Consider the following 27,916-nt stretch of genomic DNA (forward strand, 5'->3'; position numbering starts at 1 on the left):
CTGAATTCTTCTCTAGTAAAAACTAGGTTTTTACTTTCCCTTGAAAGGTACACAGTGAAAACTTGCATTATGATACAAACAATAATTTACACATCAATTTATACATTTTCTGTGACATTCCATCTGATCCTTGCTTCCTAGCTTTTCTGAAGACTAAAAATGACAAGAGACAATACATTAGATTAAAAAACTCTCCTGTTTAGTAATGTCTTTCGTAAATCACAAAATGTCTTGCAGGGTTGGTCAGTCATAAAGTAACAGAAATAAATACTACAGAAAAAGAAGATGGTTCCATCTTTGTGACCATATCAAGAAAAAGAGATCAGATTGTTAGAGAGAGAATGCTTAGACAGCCAATATTAGATGCATTAGGAGGGTTAGACTGGACCTGGAAATTTACTTAGGTTGTAAGAGGAAATAAATCTATTGTGATGATCAAAATAAAGCAGGGGTTTAAGTTCAGGATTTCTCTTCATGATTCCAGTGGATATAGGATGGCAAGAAATCTGATCTCTGGGTTGCCTAAAATTTATACTGTGAGCAACATTATTGTTACCTCTTGATTGCCGTGACTAAAATCTGTTTTTGTGGATTTGCCAGTGTAGAATGTGTACCAACAGCTTTTCATCTTGCTTAATTAGGTGCAAAAATCAGGAAGTTACACAGCAGGAGTTGTGGAAGTCTTTGAAACATTTCATGTGAAGGCTTTCAGATTTGAATACCAGTAGCAGGGAAATAGTTATGGGGTTATGAGTATGATGGGATAAAAATGGATGGCATTCTGATATCAGTTTTAGACAAAATTATAGACAAAAAAGATGAAGTAAAAACATACTTAGACTGATGCTAATTAACATTGTATGATTTAAGAATAATTATGGCAATAAGGCAAATGGATTTACAGTCTCAGCTAGGTCCTTACAGGGCCTTCTGAGGAAGGATTAATAGAACTTTCAGTGTGATCAGCACTGATAAAAGCTAGTCAAAATCTGGCCAGGTGGTACAGAGTTCAGCATAAGTTGAAGAGTCTTGGTACCGTTGCAAAAGTTGTATATACCACTGATTTTACAGACATAGTTCCTAGTTACATTCTATGTCTAGGAAACAAAATAGACACAGAAAACTACAGAGAAGTCAAACCTGTGTGGCAGAAATTGAAATAAAAGTATAAAGCTTCCACTAGGATTGGTCTTGTTGAAAGCTGTTATAAAAATTAGAAATATTATGAGTCACAGAGATGCCTGTAATCAAACAGGGATTCTGTTTGTGAAAAGGTGTCTGTATTCAAATAGTATGGTGGTTTGTCAGCAGCTCAAATGGGTAATTGTGCTTGAAACAGAGCAATCATTTGCTAGTTTCAATGTTCTTCACAAAGTGGAAGAACTTTGCTCAGGAATCTGAAGGAAGGGGAAATTTTATTTGTTTGTTTTGTTTTTCCCTTGTGGAAGAGGATGTTTTCTTAAAATACAGTAATTTCATGACCATAAGGCGCACCCCCTGGGAGTCGGCAACTTTCACAACTTTGTTGATCATATAAGGCGCACTGGACTATAAGGCGCACTATTATTTTGCAGAGAGGAGCTGTGCGGCGCACAACAAAGGAATGAATTACTGGCAGCCACTCGATTTGCAAACATTTTTCAAAGATCGGTGTAGCCTTTAAACGCAGCCCCAGGTGCCCTCCCTGTGCAGCGGGCCCCGGCACTCCCGCTCGCCCCTGGTGCGGTCTGGCACGGCTCACGGCTCCTGGCTCCCACTGCGCGGCCCGCGCTGCGTCCCAGCTTCCCCTCGGCTGGCGGTGGCGCCGCTTCTCAGCGCTTTCCCGCGGTGCTTTTTCGCCGCTTTTCCGCGGCGCTTTCTTGTCGCTTTTTCGTCGCTTTTTCACCGCTTTCCTACGGCAATTTTTCGCTGCTTTTCGGCACTTTCCTGCGGCGCTTTTTCGTCACTTCTCGGTGCTTTCGCGAGGCGCTTTTTCATAGCTTTTCAGTGCTTTCCAGCTGCCCTTTTTCGCTGCTTTTCCACAGCGCTTTTCTGCCACTTCTCAGTGCTTTCCTGCAGCGCTTTTTCGCCACTTTTTCGCAGCACTTTTTTACTGCTTTTTCGCTGCTTTTCAGTGCTTTCCCGCGGTGCTTTTTTGCTGCTTTTCGGTGCTTTCCCGTGGCACTTTTCGCCGCTTTTCCATGGCACCTTTTTGTCGCTTTTCCATGGCGCCTTTTTGCCGCTTTTCCACGGCGCCTTTTTGCCGCTTTTCCACGCTTTATTGCAACGCTTTTTCACCGCTTTCCGGTGCTTTCCACGGCCCTTTTTCGCCACTTTTCCATGCTTTCCCCTGGTGCTTTTTCGCTGCTTATCTGCGCTTTCCTGTGGCGTTTTTTCGCTGCTTTTTGGTGCTTTCCCAGGGCACTTTTTCGCCGCTTTTCGGTACTTTCCCGCGGCACTTTTTCACCACTTTCCCGCGGCACTTTTTCGCCACTTTTTCGCCGCTTTTCCACGCTTTCCCACGGCGCTTTTTCGCCGCTTTTCAGTACTTTCCTGGGGCGCTTTTTCACTGCTTTTTCACCACTTTTTCACGGTGCTTTTTCACCGCTTTTCTGCGCTTTTTCACATTGCTTTTTTGCTACTTTTTGCCACTTTTCCGCAGCACTTTTTTCGCCACTTTCCCATGGCGCTTTCTCGCCACTTTTTGGTGCTTTCCCGGGGCTCTTTTTCCCTGCTTTTTATGCGCTTTCCCGCGGCGTTTTTTTGCTCCTTTTTCACCGCTTTTCGGTGCTTTCCCATGGCACTTTTTCACTGCTTTCCCGCGGTGCTTTTTCGCTGCTTCTCGGCACTTTCCCGCGATGCTTTTTCGTTGCTTCCTGGCACTTTCCCACAGTGCTTTTTCACCTCTTCCTGGCGCTTCCCCACGGCCGCGCCACTTACCCCCACTTCTCCCTGACCAGTGGCCACACCGGTTCCCAGTTTCCCCTGCCCGCCGGCCGCGGCTCCCGTGGTTCCCAGCTCAGCTCGCAGCTCGCACATACGGGTTCGCAAATTTCTGAACTTTGTACATCGGATAAGGCGCACCGGACTATAAGGCGCACTTCCGGATTCGGGGAAAACTTTTAGTCAAAAGGGTGCGCCTTATAGTCGTGAAATTACTGTATTTAGATTGAGTAGGAACATAGTAGGTGTCAATGGACTTTCAAATTTCTCATCTCAAAACCAAAAATGTATTAACTTCCTAAATTAAGTTTTTAAAACTTAAATCTGTTTATATTTTAAAAAGGTATCAGTTTTATATCTAATAAATATGAACCACCTAAATAGATAATAGATCAAATCAGTTGCTGATAAAAAGGTCACATGATTCTGATCTTCAGTGCCTGGAGTTAGATAGCATCATTTTGATGTAATGTGAGTGTTGAAAGTTGTCTATTGCAATTAGAAAACCAATGAATACGATTAATTTTGAAAAAACCCCTGATGATATTTACTTAAAACATCTAAATAGATAGTTGTAGTCCAGTTACATCGTGCACTGTCTTTCCAAAAGACTTACTGAGAGCTCATTTGATGTTTGCATTTTTATAATATTGACATGTTTTGTACAAATGGAAGCGCTTGGCTGCATATTATTAAATTTTATAACATGTACTTTTGAAGGATTAACATTTAGGAGGAACACCAGTTCAATTAGAGTCAAAGCAAAGTACAGTATCTAGTTTTGAGGTTTTTTGTTAGACATAAACAGTATCTGTTCATGTTCTGCTTTATGGAGTTGTGTATTTAAAGACTATGTACAGTATATCATGCCGTACATAGCATTTTTCTCCAATAGAGCGTGAAGGAGGGCAAACATCATTTAGATTGGTATGGGTACACTAGTACATATGTAATATGGAGTGAAAAACAATCACAAACACTTTGGAAGTACAAATGGAGAGGACCAAAGTGCATTTTTGTGAGACAGCAAAATTCTGATTAAGTCTGCAAACACTGAGCGTAGTAAGCTGAAAGTCTCTTTGTTTAATACCATTTTTAGTGGGTTGTCAGTATGCATGTGTTTCACTTACAGAGCACTGACTTATGTAGTGATCTTCCTTCTATGCAGGTGTTTCAGTTGCAATAGAGTAAAACTGTAAAATTTCAGTATGTGTGCAAATAACTTGATGGATGTTTATTGCTTGTTTTTCTGAGTGAGTTCTCAGGATAGATGAATGAAATATATTCACAGCGTAGTAAAAGGCTCTCTGTTTACTTAGTTTAACAGTGTGGATTTGGACTATCTTGTACAGCTGAATATACATTTTCTTCTTTTCTGAATCATATTTTTTAATAGAGAAGAATCAAACCAGTGTTATTGCAACATTAAACTGAAACAAAAGCCGATTATATCGCATATTAAAGCAGTTAAAGTCAATTATAAATCCTTTTTATGTTAAATCCAATTAAAACATCCAGTAAGTCCATGAAGTACAGTAAATATGTTAATAATGAAGAGAAGCAGAAATGAAACAACTTTTCAATACTTTTCTATTTTTTGGCTGCAGTGAACATAAAAAATAATATGTTCTTTTGTATTTTTACTGAAATGTTGCAGGTAGCATGAGGAATTTTTTAAAAAAATCAGATTATGGTAAGAACCACGGATTTCTAAGATATGTACAGTTCTAGAAATTAAAGAAAGTCTATCTCTTTAATAATTTAAAACTCTGATTGTAATGATTCTACAAGGGCAAGTAACCCTTTTATTCCACAACTTTTGCTATGGGAAATAATAGAGATGTTTAATGCTAATATTTTTCTGTTGAACCCTTGCATCTTATGAAGTATACTAAAATTCAAAGAAATTAAACTTGTATAAATTAGACTTATTTTACATTTTTTCATTTCATTTGGAAAAATAAAATGTTTCTTTTTTAATTGTGGTGATGTGATAATATCAAGTATTGTCAATGTGCTTGAATTTAAATAGTGCATATAACATTTTGGAAGTACATAATAAAATGTATAAACTAGAAATAAGCTAAGATTTTTCTCAATCCCTGGCCCCCAAAACCCAATGTCTGTATTTTTTCCTTAGATGTTGGTATATTTTTTTTCTGGGTAATTTTTCAGTCTTTAATCTTTCTAGCTTCTGTATTGTTAGGTATTTGTCATACGTAAGCGGTGACTTTTAGTTATTATGTAATAATTATGTCTTTAAGCATTTCATCCTTTTCTTTTTATGAATTTTAGGTATGCTATTCCTCCGGAGCATGGGAAACGGCTTGAAAGACTAGCTCAAGGTAGGATTTCCAATATTTTCATAATGTATGGTGTTTGAAGGACAACCCTTGTTGAGGAAAGTGAGAAACATTGTTCTTAACTCACCTACTGTTTTATTACTTGATGTTGTGTCTACAGTATTATTGCCCTGAGGAATTCTTAAGAATTACAGTAAATTCATGAATACAAGCCGCACTGAGTATAAGCTGCATCTCTGGGTGTTGGCAAATATTTCGTTTTTTGTCCATAAATAAACCACACCTGAATGTAAGCCGCTCTGTCGTTCGCAGCGAGTACCCGCATGCAACAAAGTTGCCAAATAGTAACAGAATGGCGGCAGGGCGGGGTTTACTGGCTCAGCTAAGGCTGTGCAGGCTCGGCCCGCTAGGGGCTGCTGACGGGGCCAGGTAGCCCAGCCCGGCGCTGCCGCTCGGCGGGGCCACTGGGGGCCGGCCGCCGCTGCCACTGGGCTCGGTCACCCCAGCCCGGCGCTGCCCTGTGGTGGCAGGCAGGGACGGAGCCCCCCCCGCTCCCGCGGCGGCGGGCGGGGACGGAGCCACCCGCTGCCTCCCAGAGCCGCGGCAGTGGCGACCCGGGTCCCCCCTCTCCTCCCCGAGCCGCGGCAATGGCAGCGCGGGCCCCCCCGTCTCTCCCCCGGGCTGTGGTGGAGGAGGGAAGGAGAGAGCTCTCCTGCCTCTCTCCCTGCCCCCCATGCTGCCTGCAGGCAGCCAGGCTCCACCCGCGGTGCAACAGAGTAGCAATTTGTAACAATCGCAAAATGCCGACTTTGCAGCAGCTTGGCTCGGCACTCTGGCTGGCACTTCTGAGGTTATAAATGTCAGAAAATTATTCACATATTAACCGCTCCTGAGTATTAGCCGCATTTCCGGTTTAGGAGCAAAATCTTAGTCAAATATGTGCGGCTTGTATTCGTGAAATTACTGTAAAGTGGTTCTTTTGTTTTGGGTTTTTTTGTTTGTTTCTCTTAGCACTTTATTTTGTACTGGAATTTTAAGCTTGGAGAAACTTATGAAAATGAGGCTTAGTATTTTGTTGTTTATTAGATTTTCATTACTAATATCTTTGTCTCCTCTGTGCCCTTGCTCTTTCTTGTCCTAGCTTCTTTTCATTAGCAGCTTTTTGAATCTTCTTACCCAGATTTGGTGCAGAGATAGAAATATTGAAGACAGATAAGTCTCCAAAAGTTCCATTGAAATTCATGGTTGGGTAGAAGATAGAGTTAGGTTAGTGTTTCTGTGAAGGCGTAAGCAGACAAAGTGTAGAAACACTAAGTTAGGAGCTTTCTGATTATTGAGCAGGCTTATAGATCCCCTTTAGGTGAAGCATGTACTGACTTTTGCCATTTAGAGGTGGCAGAAATGTTTGGGAGAAGGAACAGAGATATGGTAGTAAGGTTGCAGTCTAAGGGATAAAAATTGCTAGTCTGTAGAAGGATTCTCACTCAGTAATTTGTTTTCTTTTCAGTAACACTGTACCTCTATTTTTCTTTCTGAATTAAGAGTGCAAATTATGAACATGGGAATAATTAGGGATGTTTCTTGGCCTAGCAGCCTATGTTTTATAGCTTGTTAATAACTATTAAAGGAATTATGGAATGGAGTGCTTAATGAAATGGAATTAGAGGAAAGGAATGCTATTGAAAGTTCATAATTAGATCTTGTATCAGGACAAAATTCTAAAAATTTGTGTACATTTTGTTTTCATATAATTTTTTTTCCTTAGTGTATGGGTGCATGATTCTTTTTCTGAGCTATTATAAAACTATTGCACTTAAAGATATGAAAGTAGAGACCTGTGAACTTCCAGTCTTAAAAGCATGTCTCAAGAAAACAGATTTCAACCTGAAAAATTAAGCTTCCTGTTCCTAAATTTTGTCATAGTTTCATTTGAAAAAGTTGTCACTCATTTTCTTTGCTTTCCAATGTCTTTTCCCAATGCAAAGTGCAGAACTCTGTACACTTTGTTTGGTTTTCACTGGCAAACGAAGTTGTAGTCTGGGCAATGGACACTGACTTAGAATGATTCAATAAATCAGTTTTTCAATAAATGATAAAAGAGTAGAAGTAGAGAATTGGAAAAGTTTCAGATGGACACTAGGACTGTTGAAAAAATTGCCTTTTTATTTTCATAATTGCTAGTAAACTCTAGCTTTCAATGAGAAGGAGGGTAAATAAAGGGGAGGGGGTATGATAAAGACTTGTGGTGACTGGCGTGGGCAAGGTGACCAAAAAGTTATTGTTCGTTCAGTGTTCCAGTGTATGTAGAGATTCCAAATGAAGTGACTTGTCAGGTTCAAAGTAAGCCTGAGGAGATGGTTTATTTCACAGTATACATTCCTTACTTGGTGGATTCTAAAATTTTCATGGATTCTGAGGGAGATTGGAGCACACTGGCACAGAAATATGTTAGAGGAACATAGGAACTGCCCTAGCTTTAGAAGTCTTGGAGGAGCAGCTGTTTGCTACTGGGTTTGTCAGAGAAAGCCAACTTTTCATACTGTATGTAAATGGTTCTCTATATACAGTTCTGACATTTGATGACAGCAAAATCTCTGGGTAGATAGACTTGGCATGTTATTTTTTTGGCTGCTGTGGCATTTATTGTAGATTTCATGTTGCTTGATAACAGCTGTGCAGTGTTCTAAAACCATTCAAGTTTAAATGTGCTGTGGTGAGTATGCATCAAATTTTTCTTTGTTTTCAGAGTGAGAGAAAAAGATGGGCAGTTGAAGCAACACTTGTTCACTCCTTTCTAAAAATGAAGTGGTATTGAGGCATGGCATTATTTGTTGTAGACAAAAAAAAAGCTCCTTCTTTCCTTGAAATACCTTGACTTCTGTAGATATTGGAATAACCAATATAAATTCAGCAAGTAGGTAAATTTGGAGACACATGTTTTGCTACATGAAAAAAATTTTATGTTAGAAAACTGGTCTGAGGGTACACAGTCCTCTTATTGCTGATGGGGTCCTAATACAGTAATAGAAAAAGGACATTAAGGGTTGGAGAAATGGAAATCCTCAAGTCCACTGTTTTTCAGAAACCAATAGGTTATACTGGGGGAATGGTGTCTTGATGTCCGAGTGCTAGTCAGAATTGGACACATCTGCACAGAAGTAAATTGTCCACTGCTGCTTTTAATTTTATGTTTGTATAAGTTAAAAAGTGGATGGAAAACTTCCTTGATGAATCATGTTTATGATCATAACTTAATTATTTTTATTTCAGTACTATGTTTTGAATAAGAAATAACAAATAAAGCATAGAATCAGGTACTGAACAGAGATAATAAAATTTCAAATAGTGTTTATTCCATTACATTTACTGAATGAAAGTGGATTTCTATATGAAGTCTAGGTACTCATATGGAGAGTATTATTGTAGCAGCAATATAAGATAGATGAGTTAGGAAATGTTGAAGAATGTTGTCTGGGAAACTAAATTGTTAGTATTTGATTTTAATGTAGTCTTGGATATTTTTCTGTGAGTAGATTGTTTCCATGGTATTTTTGGTCCAGCTAATAGCTGAGAATGGAATGTAGAAGATGCTACAATGCTACAATGATGAAAAATAAAAATAATGGACTTTTTTTTTTAAACTGAAAATTACCATTTCTTATTGTTTCCATGCTGTGATCTTCTACTTTGAAACTGGTTCTTTCTAAAATACATCATGTTTCATATAAGGTATCTTACAAAGATGAAAGTATAAAGTAAGCTGCACGGCTGCAAGTCATTTAAAGGAAAACATTAGCAAAGCATAGTATAAATGAGACCTTTGTACTTAGTAGCATGTGTAGTGAAAATATTTTTGCATGAATGCAACCTTTGAAGGAAAAACAAAGTAGTTTATTTGGAAAGGTTAGCTCTGATGACCAGATGCCTATTGAATTAATTGAATGCTCCTAAATAATTAAAATAATAAAACAATACATTAAAAGTGACAGATTGTCTAAGTCAAGGCAGCAGTTGATACATAAAATTAAAAGAAGGCTAGAATATTTTCTATTATCTTGTCTGCACATCACAATTACAACACACGCCTTTTGTGCATGAATGCTTTCATTTTTGCTTTTCATTGAAATCTTGATTGACTGTGGTGCCTACAAATGCTTTATCTCAAAGACATTAGACTTGCATCTAATAAAGACAACAGTTTGATTTTGCCCTTCAGCTGCTTTTTCATTTATGTAGATCTTTTTCTCCAATTTTATGTGGACATAAATGTAATAAAAATCTCAAGTGAGCTATTAACTGCAATTTTTATATGTGTTGTTATGTTAATCTGTAGTACCATGGTATTCTTAAAGGATTTTTTATTTCACAAAATGGGTTAGAAAATAAAGAGAATAGAGGCAGAGTGGCAAATGAGAAATGGCAGATTGAAGGATTTTGAAGATCTTTTAACAGATCGTTTGAGTGCAGAAACTGTTTTAGAAAGGAGATGACATCTATCTGTGATGTTTAATTATGTTAAAGAAGAAACTAAGGTCTAATGTATTGTAAGTATGTATGGTTGTAGTACAAAGCTTTGCAGAGTGTATAGTATTAATTACTTCATTTTATGCAGAATTCATTATCTGTTACGTGTGAAAGTAAATTAAAATAATTGTTGAAATGAGACTTGAGGTAGAACTTGCATAACTTCTAAGGGTCTTGAATGTGAAAACTTTAGTAGTTGAAGATTTGCATTTTTTCCCCAAAAAAGAATTAGTCAAGTTAGAAAAATCTTATTTAAGAGATAAGAAACGTAAGGCTTGAAGATGTTCATCTGGGCATACCTACAGTTGTATTTCATGCCACTTGAAAGCCTCTTTCCAGCTTTTGCATTCTGCTTTGTATAGCGTACAAATTGCTGTTTTTCCTCTGTGATGGTTGTTGTCATGCAAACTTATCCTCCTAATTCCTTTCATGTTCAATACAGAAAGCTAAATCAAATTAGTTCATATCATGGTAAAATAACTTAAATAAATTATATTAAGTTTGTATTTATACCTGCCATAGTAGAATCTAAAAAGAGAATTACCAGAAAACTTAGTACTTCTTAATCTGAGCCATTGTTTTGATTGTGCTGATCTGTGAATTATGAAGTATTTTGTGTAAGTCCTTTAAATGAAGGTCTGCATAAATAAAAATAATCTTAACCTTGAGCTTAATGATGTAATTTGATTTATTTTCACTTTCATTAACATTAAACAATATTAAAGATATTTGCAATTTAGGGTGTTATTTTTCTTATGTGAGTTTTATGATTGTATATTTTTAGCAATTTTAAATACTATTAACAAGAAATGCTGCACCTTTAAATTTCAGGTGAAGTCTTGAGTAAGGAAGTTTTGAAAACTACGGGTTGTCTAGCTTTATTGCACTGATCAGGATTTGATTTGAAAGTTCCCTAAGAATATGATTTTATGTGGATGTCATTAAATGACTTTGTTAGTGACCAAATTACGATTTCCTTGATCATTCAAGGTACAATATAGCAAACCAACCTGTTCAGTCCAATGGAGTTGTAGAATTTTTTGGGATTTTGGAAGAATAGTTTTGGTAATAGTATTGTAAATTGTACATTTATGATTTTAGCTGGACAATGTGATTGAAAACATTATGGGCACATTCTTAGTAACATAGAGGAGATTCCAATTGTCTTGAAAATGCTAATCAAACAAGGAGTGGGACCCAATCAACTTCAGCTAGCCTGAGGGATAGGTATGATATTGATGTGGTCATCTGATACGAACTACGTGTGATATGTTGGAAGGACACCTTCAGGGTGGAAAGGAAAAATGAGACTGCCAGGTAGCAACTGTGCCTCAGTAATTTAGAAATTTGAACTTATTTTTTATAATATGTTCTATATCCCTGTATGACTAGGCGTCTGCTGAGTGCCTACTGCTTCTACCTTTGCCCAGAGATGACCAGGCTTTGACTTCTATCTAGCATATATTTGGATTATAAACCCTGAAATTCTGTGGTAAGATCATGCTGAGATGGAATAGCATTGATAGAGGAAGGGTCATCCCCACAGTGATGTTGCTGTTACTAAAGCAATTTGATTTTGTTTGTACAAATAGCATTGGTAAGATTGAACATTTTGGGCTATTTTGTCTGTTAGAGTATGTATATAGGGTCTTGTAAGGGCATGTTTTTGGCTGTTAACATAGTCTGAGGCCTATGCTTTCACATACTCTTTGCTGTTGCTGCTTGGGCTGACTAAATAAGGGTTTAGAAAAACCGAGAGGAACCTTGAGTTTAGTGGATAAATATCCTCTCCCTGTAGTTGTTTGTATCCAAACATTTCGGCCAGCAAGTACTGAATCACATACTTACTGTGTAGACTGTTCTAATTCTGCTCTAGCTGTTAAAAAATGTCAGTGTTTCCGTGAATCACGGATTGGAGAATTTTCAATTTGACTGTCTTTTTCTCATGGTCTTAAATGAATGAGCAACCTTATCCAGTTTTACCCTGAGCTCTAATTATTTCTCATTGGCTTCTATGAACTAATTTGAATTCTGATTTTCAATTCTAATTTTGTTTCTTTGCAATAATTTCCAACGAGATCAATAGGATATAGGTCTACCATGTCGCAAGAGACCATCCAAGAAATGGGTTGCCTGTGAATTCCTACAAAATACCTGGTTTTTCAGAATTGATTTAGAGTCAATGGATTAGTGTTAATGGATCAAATTAATATTTCATGTGTCCCTTGAAAAGCATGAATGTGCTGCAGAATTTGAATAGTAGGTACATTCTAGATAAATTACAGTATTTTTTTTTTGAATATGGGATTTCACTAAACATAGAGGATTACATGGTAATCCTTTTAATTGGTAATTTTAACATCAGTTAGGTACTTCAGAATGACTCTCATTGTTGTGGGCATATCTTGAATTGCCCTGAATTTAATGTTTTTGTAGGAGTCTTGTAATATTTCTATTGTGAAGTCCTTTATGTGGTATTTTTTTACATCCGTTAGCCAGTTCTCCCACAAGGTTTTTATTTTCTGGGAAAAAAGCTTGTGTGACCTTACATTTGGCCTGGCACACAAAAGATCTTCTGATAAAGAGAGTCTTGTAATGAGGAAATACTACCTTCCTTTCTTTCATTGTTCATTGAAGGGGAGTTTCTTTGAGAAAATGAGGTGAATGAGGCTGAAAAATTTGTGCACGCAAGTGGAGAATTTGACAAGTCAAAAAATTATTTATTACAGTACAGAATGTGTAGGCTGCACTTTGATTTCACTGTGAGGGCTCTGTAGCTACTACAAATGCTCTCCTGTAAATCTCTGGTAGTGGATTTTGAGCAGGTTGTGTTCTACTGCTCTGTTATTTGCAGCTTTCTTGGAATTCAGCAACAAGCCTGCCTTCTGGTTGGACTTGTCACAGCTATGTCTGATCTCTTGGAGCTGGAGTAGTATAACTTAAGTTTTGGATGTCTGCCCATCGTTTGCTTTTTATCATCTTGTGTTGAGATAATTAAGCATATTGCAGTAATTTAATTTGGTACAAAATTTGTTCTCTGAAGGAAAATTCAGTTAAACTCTCTCTGCTTTTAGCAATTAAGCTTTTGGCTACTTTTCATATCAGCTCTTCCTTCAAGTCTCAAGTATCATTTTCAATCATGTTTTTCACAGTAAATTCCCATATATTTCTATTATTATACTGCTCAGGACTGAGATTTCTGATCTTAGAAACTGTGGATTCTAAGTTTTGATTGCTATAATTTATGTTACAGGCATTAATTGTGAAAAAATAGTTGAAATTTTTTTGCTGGAGTCCACTAATTGTGGGGTAGTTTCTTTTAACTGTCTTTTAGTCAGTGAGCCACATATATATAACTGCACCTATCAAATAGTACTTTTTTGAAACTTACAACATTATTTGCAATTCAAAGAGAGAGTAAAGAATTCTGTGTTTCTTGTTGGTGAGAAAAAAATTAAGAATGATGACTTCGAAGAAAATGTGATCTCAGGGCAGCTTGGCAGGCTTCCTCGTACATTGACTAGCACAAGTCTACATTATACCTTTGCTACTTAAGTGCTTTGTAACCTTATTTCGAAGTAATCAGAGAAATATTGTTCTCCCAGTACTGGTGAGTATGCTAGATTGAATGTACAAGGGGTTTATTTACTATAATAGAATAACTTCTAGATTGTTCTGAAGTTTTAGGGTGGTTAATGGGCATAATATATGACTCACCGGAGTGAAGAAATTTAATCTAACGTTAGAGAGAAAACTATATATTATGGAAAATTATAGTTCAATTTTTTTTTCTCAAGGCATTAAAATATTTAGATGGTTGATTGAAAATGATTTTTTAAAAAAATAATTGAGTAAGCATGTTTGTCCAAGAATTAGACTGCTTCTGTGAATGATGAACCACCATTTATGTGAGAGGAATACAACAGATTGTACAAAGTTAAGAAGTTGTGTTTGTTTACTGTATAGATGATTTATAAGTGTGAGGTAAGCCTAGTCTTCATGGAATCCTTCTGAAGTTATTTATTGCAATTGATTTTCATGTGTGCAGAATGAGCATTAACGTGAAAAAAGCTCCCAGCAACAATGCATTTTCCTAAAGGGTAAGAAACTATGCCTAAATGTACTGGTCCACAATTATTCTAAATTAATTCAGTTCTTAACAGCAAGGAAGACCCTGTAGCTCCTCCCCCTGGAAAGCAGTTGAAAAACTTGTGAGGTGCATTTGATTCTTGTGAAATCTCTCAGGACCTAGGAATGACATAATAAAAAATATTAAAACAAGTTTAAACAGTGTTAAGTACTGAAAAATACTACAAAGATTTGATTTAATGAAAAGATACGCAGTTTTGCTTTTCTTGCCTTATTAGGTTTCTTTCCGAGCAGTTCCCAAGGATGTGATGCTTTTCTTCGCCACAAGATGACTCTGATTTCTCCATCAATATTGAAAAAGTATGGAATTCCTTTTGACAAGGTACATTAATGTTTCTTTTTAAACTCTACTTTCATGAATTGAATTAGATCATGTTTATAATAAGTACTGTTATAGTAAAGGTGAAGCATTTTTTTTTGTTTAGGTAGTGGCTGCATAAAAATATGTGTTAGAAATTTCAATAGTTTTAGCAGGGAATTTTCTGGCATTAAACACTTGCAGCTATTACAGCATTTCTGTGATTTTTTCTAAGACATTATCAAAATTTCTTATTTTTAATTTATTTCCATGGCAGCTTAGATGTGATTTTCTGTTGACTGAAATACTTCTTAACTCACTCTGTTAATTTGTGTGCCTAATATTTTAACACAAGTATTTAATTTCTGTATGTCTGTATGTTGCTTTCCTAATGCAATTAAATATAATTTTATCATTATAAGGATCTGCGAGGTTTAAGGTGGAATAAAGCCACAAATAACTGTTACATAATTTAAAATGTATTTTAAAAGCTGTAACAGAATAGAAAAAGAATTATTATTTTTGACTGTTTGGTAGTGGCGGAATAAATGTTTGATAAGAACATTATACAAACAGAAACTGAGAAGGATACCTGTCTTTCTTCTTTGTGCATGAATTTAATACATAGCTGCTTTTAAACACCTCTGAAGTATTCAGTTTCTTCTGCTTTCTACAAGATTTTCTGTATTAATTGTTTTCCACTTTGAACTTCAGGTGCCAGCTAATAAAGTATTTTCAATTCATTGTTTGTTCTTTTTTTTTTAAAAATGTACTTATTCTATACATTTTGTAAGTTCTAAAGCTCTAAATTTTGGAGTTCTGTAAACCTACTTAGAAGGCTAGAACTTGATTCAGAAGGTCTGCTGCCTGAATAGCAGTTTATCTTAATACTGAGTTTTCAAAAGGCTTTTGATCATTAAAGGGCTATGATTCCTGGTTTCCCATTGCACAAATTGTTTTAAGTTGTTCAGAAGAATCAGGCAATACACACTTTTTCTCACTTTATTCCCACTGCAATATGGTAATGTAAAATATCCTTGCCACACACCTTGCTTATTATTGTGTTTTCTATTTTTGTGAATGTGCTATTTATTTATTGATAAAATGTGGGCACATGTGTACAAACTCTGCTTAATGTGTTCCCTAGCGTAAAATATAGGATGATGCAGTGCTTCCTGTCTGGTTTAGTTGATGTTTTTCCAGCAGTATTTAAACAAAAAAAAAATAGAAGAAGAAAAAGAGTATTAATATTTTCATGTGTGGTTTTGCCTACCAGGAAGCTAAATACCAGACAGGTGCTTGCTCACTCCTCTTGGTGAGATGGGGTGAGAACTGGAAGGATAAAAGGTAGAAAACTCATAGTTTGAGACAGACATAGTTTAATAGGGAAAGGGAAGGCTGTGCACACAAGCCAAGCAAAATGAGGAGTTCATTCACTGCTTCCTCTGGGCAGGTAAGTGTTCAGTCATTCCCAGGAAAGCAGAGCCCTGTCATTCATAATGGTGACTTGGCAGGACAAATGTCACCACTCCAAACAATTGTCCTGCCTTCTTTTTCTCACAGCTTTATGTACTGAGCAGGATACCGTGGGTTCAGCTGTCCTGGCTGTGTCCCCTCCCAACTTCTTGTGCACCCCCATCCTCCTTGCTGGTGGAATGATGTGGGGAGCAGAAGAGTCCTTGATGCTGTGTGAGACATGCCCAGCAAGAACCAGGACACCTCTGTGTTATCAGTCCTGTTGGTAGCACCAATGAGATGAAGACACAGATGTGTTTTATGCCTTTTGGAACATCTCATCACTTTTCATGCTTAAGTCAGCCTATGGGTAAAATTGAGGAAATGTAGGCATTTAGAATGATACTGCCTGCCTTGGAAAGCAAGGTTCTTTGAATAAATTACTCATAAAATAAGTAGTTTGTTTTCTGAATGATTTATTATCATATGGAAATGTAGCTACTTAGTTCAGTTTTTGTAATATATAGGTAAATATACTGATTCCCTTCATAGCCTTGTGCTTTATCATGAAGTGTCAGGTTAAGCTTTCCAAGCTGGATGGTTTTATAACCAGATTTATAGTTTTGGATTTACACAACATTACTCTGAACAGTATAATTTTAAATGGTTGGTGTTTAAAGTAGCATATTGCAGAATATTGCATACTTATTTTCAATATGATACATTTGAGGTGAGGTAATGGAGTATCTTGATCTTTGTATTTTGGTGTCTTGATTGTTCCTGTGTTCTAATTTAGAGGATAATAATCCTCTAAAAGGGGAATGGGGGGAGGGAGGTGTACTACAAACAGTTAAATATTTAAGTTTGGTTCTATCACCTAGTCTTTGGAGGAAGCAGGCTGTACCCAAGTGTAATTGTAATTAATGGGATTCAGTGAGGAAGTGAATGGAGAAAACCAGGCTGTGATCTCTCATGGCTCAAAGTGATAGGAGTGGAAATGTGCTGAATGCTGATAAGTCAGCCTACGCCTACCAGGTGGCAGCTGAACTGCTGCTTGTTGCAATAGAACACCTGCTAAACTGTCAGCAGTGGGAGGGTGTATTGAGATAAATTTTGGAATCGTTAGCATTGAGAATAATCTTTCTTAAACATTCCCACAGTGATTGTTGAAGTGCTGCAGTAACAGTTACAATATATGCAACTATATGTGCATTTGCATATACATACTAACTATGAACCCACAAAAAATTAACTATGCAAAATGTAACATCTTTTTTTTTTTTTCTCTAGCCATGTTGGCTATTTTTCTTGTTTTTCTCTCTTTCCTTCATCCCTTAATACAGTCAGAAATAGACCTCTTTAAAGTGCTAGCCCTTTGTGTTCTTGCACTGGGCAAAAAAGCACAAAAAGAATTTATAGAACAAATAACAATTTTGAAGAATGTGGTAAAAGCAGAAATTGAATATAAGACAACTATACCAGTAGAAAGCTCACATTTAGGACATGACATTAAAAAGGAAAATGTTTGAAGTTGTAAGTTTTAATTTAGATGTCTGTTTAAAATTTAACCCTTTCTTTTTGTGATTAAAAGTCACAAGAGTATGCCCCTAAAAAGAGTCATATTTGTCCTTCCAATTTTTCTTGCTATATTGATTATGCAAAACATTGCCACACACTGAAAGCAACCTATTTAGACTCTTGAGAAGTCTCCTCATTTTCTTGTAGTCAACAAATGCATATGTTGAATAGTCATCAGTCACTGTTCAGATTATTTGCTTCATTTAAATAGATCTGTTTGCTTTTTAGTGGGTCTGTTGTCTGATGTGTGTTTTGCGTAAAATATGTATCAAACAGAGCATGGAGAATCTCTTTTAACTATTTACTTCTGTATAATGTACTTTATTCATTAACTCTTATCAGATAATTCAGAAGATGGTGTGCTATTTCAAATCTTTGACTAGCCTGTCCTTGATAAAGTCTCTGGTGGTCTGACTTCAGGAGATTAAAGCTGTTGCTGTGTGGGGAGAATATTAGTGACTGACTGGAAGTGCTGTCTGCTTGCAGCAGTCCATCCTAGTGTAGGAAGATGAGATTTCTCTCTTGAAAGAGAATAACCTGACTAGTGATTTATTTATGTTACCACACTTTTTTTTTTTTTTTAATTTTGTAGTTTACTCTAAAAGCTTTTTAAGTCTGATGCATCTCTTAAAACTCACTGGCATTTGGGTTATTTTTGTGTATACAAAACATGATTACTATGCAGTGAGTTTTAGGTTGGCTTTTTACTTTCCTTTTTTTTCCCTACTATCTTGTCGATCCAGTGGCCTTCACATATTTCTTTTGGTTGTAGTCCTTTGAAATTACCCTCGCTCAATCTTTCAAACAATGTCAGAGTTCAACTGTTAGTCAAACTTTTTGTTTTTCAGAATCTCCTTCTATCACACTTGTTCTTTAGTTACTTGGAATTCTTTTTACCAGTAGTGCCAGAGTACTTCTGCTCTCTAAAATACAGCTAAAGAGAAAGAGGGGAAGGACAATGACAGCTTAAAACTTGTGTTTTAATAGCTTTATCTTGAGACATTCTGCACAACATTTAGGCATGGTAATTGTGGGTATTTTGATCCCACCTGTCTTTGCTTCCTCTCAGTCAGTAAGAATGATATATTCTTCATACTGTCTTTTCTAGTTACTTCCAGTGAACCTCTGTTCCAAGATCAAAATCTTTTGAGTTCTTTCTGAATTTGTTGACTATTGCACCTAGCTATGTATTTTAGACTAAAGAACATTGTCTCAAGTATACAGTTTCTGTTTGTATTAAATCTCATCTCTGTGCAAGGTAAAAAGAATTCTTTGTTTTACTTAGTTATAAAAGTGTATGTAGTTTTCATTGCTACAGGGCTAGAAATGCTTTGTAATGTACAGTAGTTTCACGAATACAAGCCGCACGGATTATAAGCCGCACTTCCGGTGCCTCGACAATGTTGCTGTCTTTGTCAATAGATAAGCTGCACCCCGAATATTAGCCGCACTTTCGTTCGTCGCGAGAATCCGTGCGCAGCTTTCACAAATTGGCCAATTAGTAACAGGATCGCGGCATAGCGGGCTTTACTGGCTCAGGGCGGGGCCAGGAAGGCTCGGCCCGCTCATGGTTGCCGACGGGGCCGGGTGGCCCAGCTCAGCGCCACGGCTCGGCGGGGCTGGCCGGGTGGTGCTGCCGCCGCCGCCGGGCTCGCTGGCCCCCCTCTCCCGTCAGCACCGCCCCGCTGCCGCGTTCGCTCGCCCGGCCGGCGGGCTGCCGCCGCCGGGCTCGCCGGCCGCGCCGCGCCGCGTTCGCTAGCCCTGCCGGCGGGCTGCCACCGCTGCCGCCGGGCTCGCCGGCCGCGCCGCGCCGCGTTCGCTAGCCCTGCCGGCGGGCTGCCGCCGCCGACGCCGGGCTCGCCAGCCGCGCCGCGCCGCGTTCGCTAGCCCTGCCGGCGGGCTCGCCGGCCGCACCGCGCCGCGTTCGCTAGCCCTGCCGGCGGGCTGCCACCGCCGCCGCCGGGCTCGCCGGCCGCGCCGCGTTTGCTAGCCCTGCCGGCGGGCTGCCACCGCCGGGCTCGCCGGCCGTGCCGCGCCGTGTTCGCTAGCCCTGCCGGCGGGCTGCCCTGGCCGGCTCTGCAGGCCCCCGCACTGCCGGGCTCCCCCACCCTGCTGGCCCCGATTCTGCTGGGCTTCCCCCGCTGCCAGGCAGCCCCACCCGCCGGCCTTCCTGCTTTTGCCATGCTCCCCTGCACTGCTAGCCCCAATTCTCCCAGGCTCCCCCGCCCTGCTGGCCCGGGCTCTGCCGCCCCCCTGCCCCGCCCTGCTGGCTCAGGCTCTGCCGCCCACCCCCCACACTGCTGGCCCCGCCTCTGCCAGGCTTTCCCACCTCTGCCGGGGCCGGCCGGGCTCCAACTTGGCTTGGGGCTGCCGCGGGCTCTCACTTCCGTGTTGGCAGCTTTTAGAATTTTGTTAATGTATTAGCCGCCCCGGAATATTGGCCGCGCTTCCGGGTTTCCACCAAAATTTTGGTCAAATTGGTGTGGCTTGTATTTGTGAAATTACTGTAGTTCACTTTGAAGTTCTTTAAAAGTGTATTTATTTTGGCCTTTTAAATTTTTTTTTTATTGTTAAAGGTTACCCAAGAGGCAGGAGAATTTATGATCACTTTCCCATATGGATACCATGCGGGGTTTAACCATGGATTTAATTGTGCAGAGTCAACAAACTTTGCTTCCATTCGATGGATTGATTATGGAAAAGCAGCAAAATTGGTAAGTAAGCAGAAAATTGATGTGTAAGGAAATATTTCCTGTGGTTATTTCTTTGTGAGAATCTCAGGAAGGTGATGAGAAAGGGGTTTAATTTGTTATTTTGATAGTAGGCATTACACTTCCAGCAATATATATTCCTCTCCGTATTCAATTTTGTTGCAACCTAATGTATTATTCTTCAAAACCAGTTCTGTTTGTGGATATTTTTAAGCTGAAGCTACATACACTGAGGTTAACATATGTGGAGACAACAGACTTATGCTTTTAAACCTCTTTAAGCTTTACTGTCTGTGAAAGCACTGAAGTTTAACTAGCAATTTTGATACCTGGAAAGAAGCATGAATAGTGAAACTTCAAATAAAGTTTGAAGAAAAAAATTCAAATTTTCACATCTTAAATCTAATTGGAAAACTTGTAGTACAAGATAATAAAGCAACTGTTTTAAGTGTGTATAACTGAAGATACTTTAGACTGAAATCTTGTTCTGTGGTGTGCATGTCTTCCTTTTTTTTGTGTACAGCATAGATTCATAGAATCTGTAAGGTGTTGCCTCATTCCGAGGCTTCCCTGCTTCCTGGCAATCCTGTAGCAAGGCAAGCCTGGGATGGATAACAGGATAAAAGATACAAAGAAGCTCTTTCTCCCAGGGTTTTCCTGGGTTTATTTCTTCATGGCTTCCAGGGGACAAAGATAAAATTTCCCAAAGTCTGCGGTCTCTTCTAGGGTCAGGAGAGGGGAGGGGAAACTTGGCTTCCTGCCAATAGGATAACAGAGGGGTCAGTCCATAGATTTTACAGGGGCCACAGGAATTAAGGGACATACCATTCTTAATACATCTTGGGTACAGGGTTACAACATCTCACCGTTTTTTTGTTTAAAAAAATGAAAGAAGGCTACTAGGTTATTCTGGCTTCAAATTATGATCTTTCCCACCACTTGGAGTTAGTGGGAGAGTTAGATTGTTTCAAGGTGTTCATCTCTATGTGATTAACTACTGAGACAGAAAGAAGGAGACCATTAATGTTCTTGAGAACTAAGTGACAAAGGATTCCGAATGCTATTATTACAAGGAAAAGAATAACAAAGAGGAACAAAATAGTTTTAACTATAGAAGTCCACCGCTCAGTGAATCCCCAGCCTTTGAACAGTTCGTTGAACCAATCTTCAGATTCTTGCTTCAGTTGTCTGATCAAACTGTTCATGTTTTGGAGGGCAGCATGGATGTTAGGAGCTTTTGAGGTCAGGTTCATGCTGCAAAGTCCTTCAAATTCGTGGCACTCATGTCCATGTAGCAGCAGGAGAAAATCTATGACAGCACGATTTTGGAGTGTGGCCTGCCTGGTAATTTCCTCGTCTTCCAGGAGGAAGCTGATGGCAGTGGATGTCAAATTTGCCTGTTTGACTACCCAACACTCTAGGTGGCCCAGTTCACCCAGATCTTTGGCTGCTGCTATCCATGGAAGAAACAGGGATACAGCAATTCTTTTTGACTTGGCCCAATGAAAAATTTCAGAGTCACAATCTCTGTCCAAATTGTCTGCACTTCTTTTTTTGATTTTATTAACTGATTTGTTTTTATGAGTCCAATCACTAATTAGGGTTTCGTTGGGTGCCAACAGGGACAACCGCCTGAAGGTACATGGCCCTCCTAAAAGTCGCGAAGGAATTCCTTCCCATGCCCGATCTCCACAAATCAAGAACAACCTTTTAGGGAGGCTCTTGAGACTTGTTAGAGATGGGGTGTCTGCTGCAATATGACTCAGAATATTGTATCACCTTTTGGCCATGAATTCCTGTCTGTATTGCCTTATGTCGTGGATTTCTTTGGTGTCAGAAAGTTTTGGAAAGATTACAAAATGAATGCAGTATTGTGATGGATAGGAACTTAACAACTCTAATTCCTGAGGTTCTTGAGCTGCTTTTGGCAAACTTGGCAGCATTTCCTCTATAGGATTCTTACTCATTATTGTTTGCTGCCTACGAGGTTTGTATAATGAAATTGTGTGTGACTCGGGAAGTTGATTTGGCATCTGTATTTCAAAACTGGCTGAATATTCTCCAGCCTTCAAGGGAACTCCTACCAGGCAGGTGGACATAAGATTTTCTTCTGCTGCCGAGGACAGGCATATGTTTTCCTGCTCGAGTGTCTTTGCCAGGGTCACCCAGACGTTTTGACGTGGCTGAGGGACGATCCATGCAGCTACCAGACTGTTCAATGTTAAAAAGATGACAACTTGGATGGGGTTCATCACAGGGTTGAGTGGAAGGAAGGTATTCTCTAAAAAGAAAACAAACATTTTTAAAACATGTTAAAAGTCTCTGAATCTGCCAGAAGGTAGTCTTCAATGTAGGTTCTCTTTCCTCTTTCCGGCGACGTCTTCTTTTTGAAGCAACTGCGACTTGCTTCTCGTCCCCTTCAGCTGGAGCTGGCTGTGTGGGGACAAAAGGCTTCACCCATTTCTGAGGAATCCATCAAGGGCCTGAGGGAGTGGATACGCACGCAGTACCACATCCCTAGATAACAAGCTCATAGGGACCTTTGGTTTCCCATGTTTCTGGATTCCTAATCAAAACTGGTGGATGCTGAGACAACTTGAACTGTTTACCACTGTTAAAATGATGAACCACAGGTGGATTCATGTTTTCAAATGAACAGTTCAGAAAATTGATAGTGAACAGGGCTTTACAGAGCTTCTGCTGTGGAGACATCCACACAGTCAAACTGCTCTGTCTAACCAGAACCTGCTTGAGCGTCTGGTGTGCATACTCAATCACAGCTTGGCCTGTGGGAGAGTGGGGGATGCCAGTCTTATGTTCCACTCCCCACTGCTGGACAAATTCCAGGAACTCCTTGGACACATATGCTGGGCCATTATCTGTTTTGATTTCCTTAGGGATCCCCAATACTGAAAAAGCTTGCACTAGGTGTTGTTTGGCATGCACAGCTCTTTCTCCTGCGTGGGCAGAGGCATAAACCGCACCTGAATATGTGTCAATGCTTACATGAACATATTTGAGGTGACCAAAACTGGGAATGTGTGTGATGTCTGTCTGCCACACCTCACAGCTGCCAAGGCCTCGGGGGTTAACCCCTGCACCTAGTGATGGCATGGCCTGGAGCTGGCAGCTGGGACAGGTGGCCACAATGGCTCGAGCCTGACTCCGTGTTAACTGGAACTGACAGATCAGACCTGGCACATTCTGATGGTATTGCTGGTGGCTCAGCTTTGCCTGTTGGAAGATGTCAGGGAGGCATGCTTGTTCAGCTGGGGTTGCAAGGGGATCTGCCTGACGATTCCCTTCTGTGATCTCACCTGGCAAATCAGTGTGTGACCTCACAAGCATCACATAGAATGGATGTTCTCTATGAGAAATTACAGTAGTTTCGTGACTATAAGGCGCACCCTTTTGACTAAAACTTTCCCCCGAAACTGGAAGTGCGCCTGATAGTCTGGTGCAGCTCATATGATGGACAAAGTTGCGAAATTTGCCACCCCGGAAGTGTGAGCCGTGAGCCATGGGGGGGAGCCGGCAGTGCCGCGGCAGCTGGGTGTAGGCCGGCCCGGGGGCCCATGACTTCCAGGTGGAGGCGGGCCTGGGGACCCGCGGCACCGCCCCTGTCGGGTCTGGGCGGGCCCGGGGGCCCGTGGCACCGCCCCTGCTGGGTACAGGCAGGCCCAGGGGCCTGTAGCTGCCGGGTTGAGGCGGGGCCTCGGCCAGCAACCGCGTGGGGGGAGCTGGGGGCAGAGCCTCGCTGAAAAAAAATGTGTGCCCTACAGTCCGGTGTGCCTTATCTGATCTACAAAGTTTCGAATTTTGCCAACTCCCAGGGGGTGCACCTTATAGTCCGGTGCACCTTATGGTCGTGAAATTACTGTAGATAGATTAGTTTTGACAGCAACCTGAAAAGCTGCTCATTGTTGACCTCTTTGAGCACTGCCTGCTGCGCCGTGGACACTACCCCTGCTACATAAGCTGAGTCTGTTACCAAGTCGATTGGCTCTGAGAACTTCTCAAAAGCTCTTACCTCTGCAGCCAGTTCAGCTACCTGAGGCAATCCTTCTACAAACTCAACATCAGCTTCCCAATGCTGAGTATGAGGATTTCTCCAAGTCATCACCGACTTGTGGGAAGCCCCAGAAGCGTCTGTGAACACTGTGAGAGCTTTGAGTGGTCTCTGACTCCTCACGAGGAATGAGGTGGAATTCCTCATTGAACAGTTTGTGAGACGGGGCATGGACTGATATTTGTCCACTGTAGCTGTCCTGAGACAATTGGAGACTGGCACTGCTCTGGAGCAAGTGCTCGAACATCTCCTTTGTCAACCTCTCAGGAGAGTTCCTTCCCTCCTCAGAGAGTTTGACTGGAAGGTGAATACTTGTAAAGTCACAACCAGCCAGCTCACACAGTCTCATCCTTGCTTTCCGAATCAGCTGAGCTATGAGTTCTTGTGGCTTTGTGATGGTTTTGGATCTTTGGTGGGAGAGAAAGATCCACTCTATGATTAAGAGCGAATCTCTCTGCCCCTCGATCCATTGGAATATCAAATCCTGTAAGTGTGGCAGTTTTCCCAGAATTATGAATTTGAAAGGCAATTCAGGCTTGTAGCAATGAGCTGCCTCTCTGCTAGTGCTTTCTGTACCTTTTCGATTGCAGCTTTTGCCTCTGGGGTCAGTTCCCTGGGAGAAACCAGCTCTCTCTCCCCCTTCAATAAATTGAAAAGGGGCTCTAGGTCCTCATTAGTAAGGCCTAGCCAGGGCCTAACCCAATTCAAAGACCCACACAAGGAATGGAGATCTGCTAAGGTCTTTGGATTGCAATCAGTGTCCAATTTCCGAGGAACAATGGTCCTTGCAGTGATTTCCAAGCCCAGGTACTTCCAAGGTGGCATCCTTTGGACTTTATCATCCTGCAGTTGAAATCCAGCAGAGGTTAAAACCTTAACCACTAGGTCAAGCGTGTGTTGGAGTATAGAGTCATCGGGGGCACACACAAGCAAGTCATCTACATAATGTAGGATGATAGCTTCCTTTTTCTGAGCACGCACTGGGGACAGCAACGAGGCCACATACCACTGGCATATGAAAGGACTGCACTTCATCCCTTGGAGGAGTACCTTCCAGTGGTAGCGCTTCATTGGGGCTTCTCTATTGATAGTAGGAACAGAGAAGGCAAACCATGGAGCATCTTCTGGGTGTAAAGGAATTTGAAAGAAACAGTCCTTAATATCTAAAACTGCCAATTTCCAATTTTGCGGAAGCATCGTTGGGGAGGGCATCCCTAGCTGAAGTGATCCCATGTCTGCTATAATTTTGTTAATTTCCTGGACATCATGTAACAACCTCCATTTATCCTTCCCTGGTTTCTTAATTACAAACAGCGGGGAATTTCAAGGGCTTGTAGCTTCTTCTATGTGCCCTTTTGCCAACTGCTCTGCTACAAGCTTCTCCAGCGCCTTGAATTTCTCCTTACTCATCGACCACTGAGCTGTCCATCTTGGAGAATCATCCAGCCATACCAGTTTGTGGGCAGGGCGCTCCTCAGAGGCCACCTTTAAAAATCCTGGGGAGTTTTGGGAATAACTATTTGCATTCCCCACTGGGACATGATATCTCTTCCCCACAGGGGGCACTTAAAGTCTGTAACAAACGGACGGACACTAGCCACTTTTCCATCCGGCCCCTCAATTTGCACGACGCTTTTTGATATCTTTGCCAATTTGACTTCTCCTAAACCTTGGATTTTGCCTGCCACGGGTTGCAATTCCCAATGTGATGGCCACATCCTCTCGGGTATGATCGTCACATCTGCCCTGTGTCCAGCACCCCCTCCACATGGAGATGGTCTGAACCATGGGTCAGATTGCATGCCAGAGAGGGTTTTTCCTCACCCACCACCTCTGCCCAATAGACTTCAGGTGATTTTCCATCTGCTGTGATTTCCTTTGGAACAGGAATGGCCTGGGCGAGGATTTGCCCCTCGACCAGGTAAAATGGTGGTTGAGAGCAGCGTGCCAGGAGAATGAGGCAGGAGATGCTTCCCTTCAAGGACATGGGAAGTAACTCAATCTCCAAGGGTGTGTGCTGTGTCCCCCATAACAAAATACTCACAGTGCAGTTTCATATGCAACAACGTTATGTCCAGTGAAGTGTTAGACAGGTCCACTGTAATAATTGTCCACTCTGTTGACCTAGAATGAAAACCTTTTGTAGTCATAAGGTTGAAACGACCAAGAGGCTTCCAACCCTTGTTAACTGAACATTTAACATTTATGTTATCTTGAATCTCCACACCATTTGTCCCACCCTCTCCCTTTGTTTCGAAGAGAGAGGCTTTCGCCAGTGTGGAACCCGCTATATTTATATCTTTGCGCGTCATTGTATTTATGGTGGGCACGCGCTGTGCACCTAGTGTTTTTGTTTGTTGGTCTTCTGTTTCTGGTTGTGTGGGCAGTCCCTTGCATAGTGTCCTGTCTTCTTGCACTGGAAGCAGGTGATATGCTGGAGCTGTTGTGGTGGTACTGGTTGCTTCCTTGGTCCTGGTGTTACAGCTGCTGCAGACTTTGGTTGTGCTGGTCCTGGATTCCTCTCTGGTGCACTGAACAGTTCCGCTTTTCTGGTGCAGGCTCCTATCATCTGTGTTAGACTAGGTGCTGGCTCGAGGGGAAGGCTAAGAATAACCCTGTGACATGCTTTATTAGCATTCTTCTGAGCCATCTTCTTGATTAAATCAGCTTGCACCACTGGATCTGGTACCTGTCTTTCCATCTGCACGCGAAGACGGTTCAGAAACTACAAGAAATTTTCTGAAGGAAACTGTTTAATATTAACATAACTACCTTTAACTTCAACAGTAAGTAATTGATTGAAGGCTTTTTCTGCTACCAGGCAGATCTTACCCGAAACAAACTCAGTTAATACCCGTGTTTGTTTTTCTGGGCAATGCCATTCACCTTCTCTACACAGATGTTCCTGTGTAATATCATTATTATCCTCATCTTTTGCACTATTTGGTCTTTGTTGAAGTTCCTGCAAAAGCATTCTTGAAGATTTTTCCACATGCTTTCCCACACATCATACTCTGAGGGAGTTAACAGACATCTCAACAAATCTTTAATATCATTGGGTACCATCTCAATTGAACTAAATGTAGCCTTAAAAAACCCTTTAAATATCTCACTGTTTCTGCCAAACTCTCTTTGGACCTTACAAATTTCCTTTTTATCTTGCTAGGACAAAGATTGGTAACTTCTCTCGCCATTTCTCCTACCAAGATAAACCACTGGAGCTACTGATGGTATATAATTTTCTTCCAGGTTTTGACTTTCAGGGCTGGGCACTACCCCCCCACCGGGCCCTGTAGTTTGTGTACCTTCCCTCACTGCAGGGACGCTGTCTGTCCCACAGGCGCTGTGAGCTGGGCCTTGGCCACCCCCCTCCCCACCGGGGCTGAGCCCTGCACGGGCCCCTCCCTCCCCCTTGGAGTATCTTGGGGGACAGGCATGTGTAACCTGAGCCTGAGGGGTAGCCATGAAACCAGGGTTACACATAGCGACAGGGTTGCAGGGTGGGGGCAGGGCAGCCGAGGGCAGGAATGGATTGGGGGCTGGAACCAGAGGAGTCTTACCCATAGTTGTGCAACCCTATCATCACCTTGAGCTCTGTGCAGTCAAAATACTCCCTGAAGCAGCGAGCCATTGCACCACCTCTACTGTCTCCCCGGTACCTTCTGAAACACTGTAGCCATCCTCCACTGATGGATGTGCAAGTAATGAAGAAAATGCATAAAATCAAAAAAGTGGACAATTTATTCAGCAGAAATTTTTACCATTTTTCAATATTCTCTGATTTTAATAATTGTTAAGGCTTACATAAGCCTTAGTTTGTATTATTCAAAAAGGGTTTAAGTCAGAAGCGTTTTCAGCATTGACTTGTTTGTAATTGGAAAAAATCTTTCCAGTAGCAACCTCTTTA

The 27,916-nt window shown here is 40.7% G+C and overlaps 1 protein-coding gene across 5 annotated transcripts in view; it reads left to right on the forward strand.

Annotated features, from left to right (window-relative positions):
- The window catches only part of KDM4C (lysine demethylase 4C), a 256,853-nt gene that overhangs the window by 31,432 nt on the left and 197,505 nt on the right, over positions 1-27,916 (forward strand). For 4 of the 5 annotated variants that reach the window (XR_004420744.2, XM_033085582.1, XM_033085584.1 and 1 more), the window contains exons 6-8: positions 5,218-5,267; positions 14,117-14,220; positions 19,806-19,943. Coding sequence is in view for 4 of the 5 variants with exons in the window: in XM_033085582.1 (XP_032941473.1) it covers positions 5,218-5,267; positions 14,117-14,220; positions 19,806-19,943 (292 nt within the window). In the remaining variant the exon portion in view is untranslated. Of the gene's footprint in view, positions 1-5,217; positions 5,268-7,971; positions 8,270-14,116; positions 14,221-19,805; positions 19,944-27,916 lie in introns of those variants that run through there. The other variant, XM_033085585.1, reaches the window with a different exon arrangement.

The sequence above is a fragment of the Catharus ustulatus genome, chromosome Z (assembly GCF_009819885.2).
Source record: "Catharus ustulatus isolate bCatUst1 chromosome Z, bCatUst1.pri.v2, whole genome shotgun sequence".
Taxonomy (NCBI): domain Eukaryota; kingdom Metazoa; phylum Chordata; class Aves; order Passeriformes; family Turdidae; genus Catharus; species Catharus ustulatus.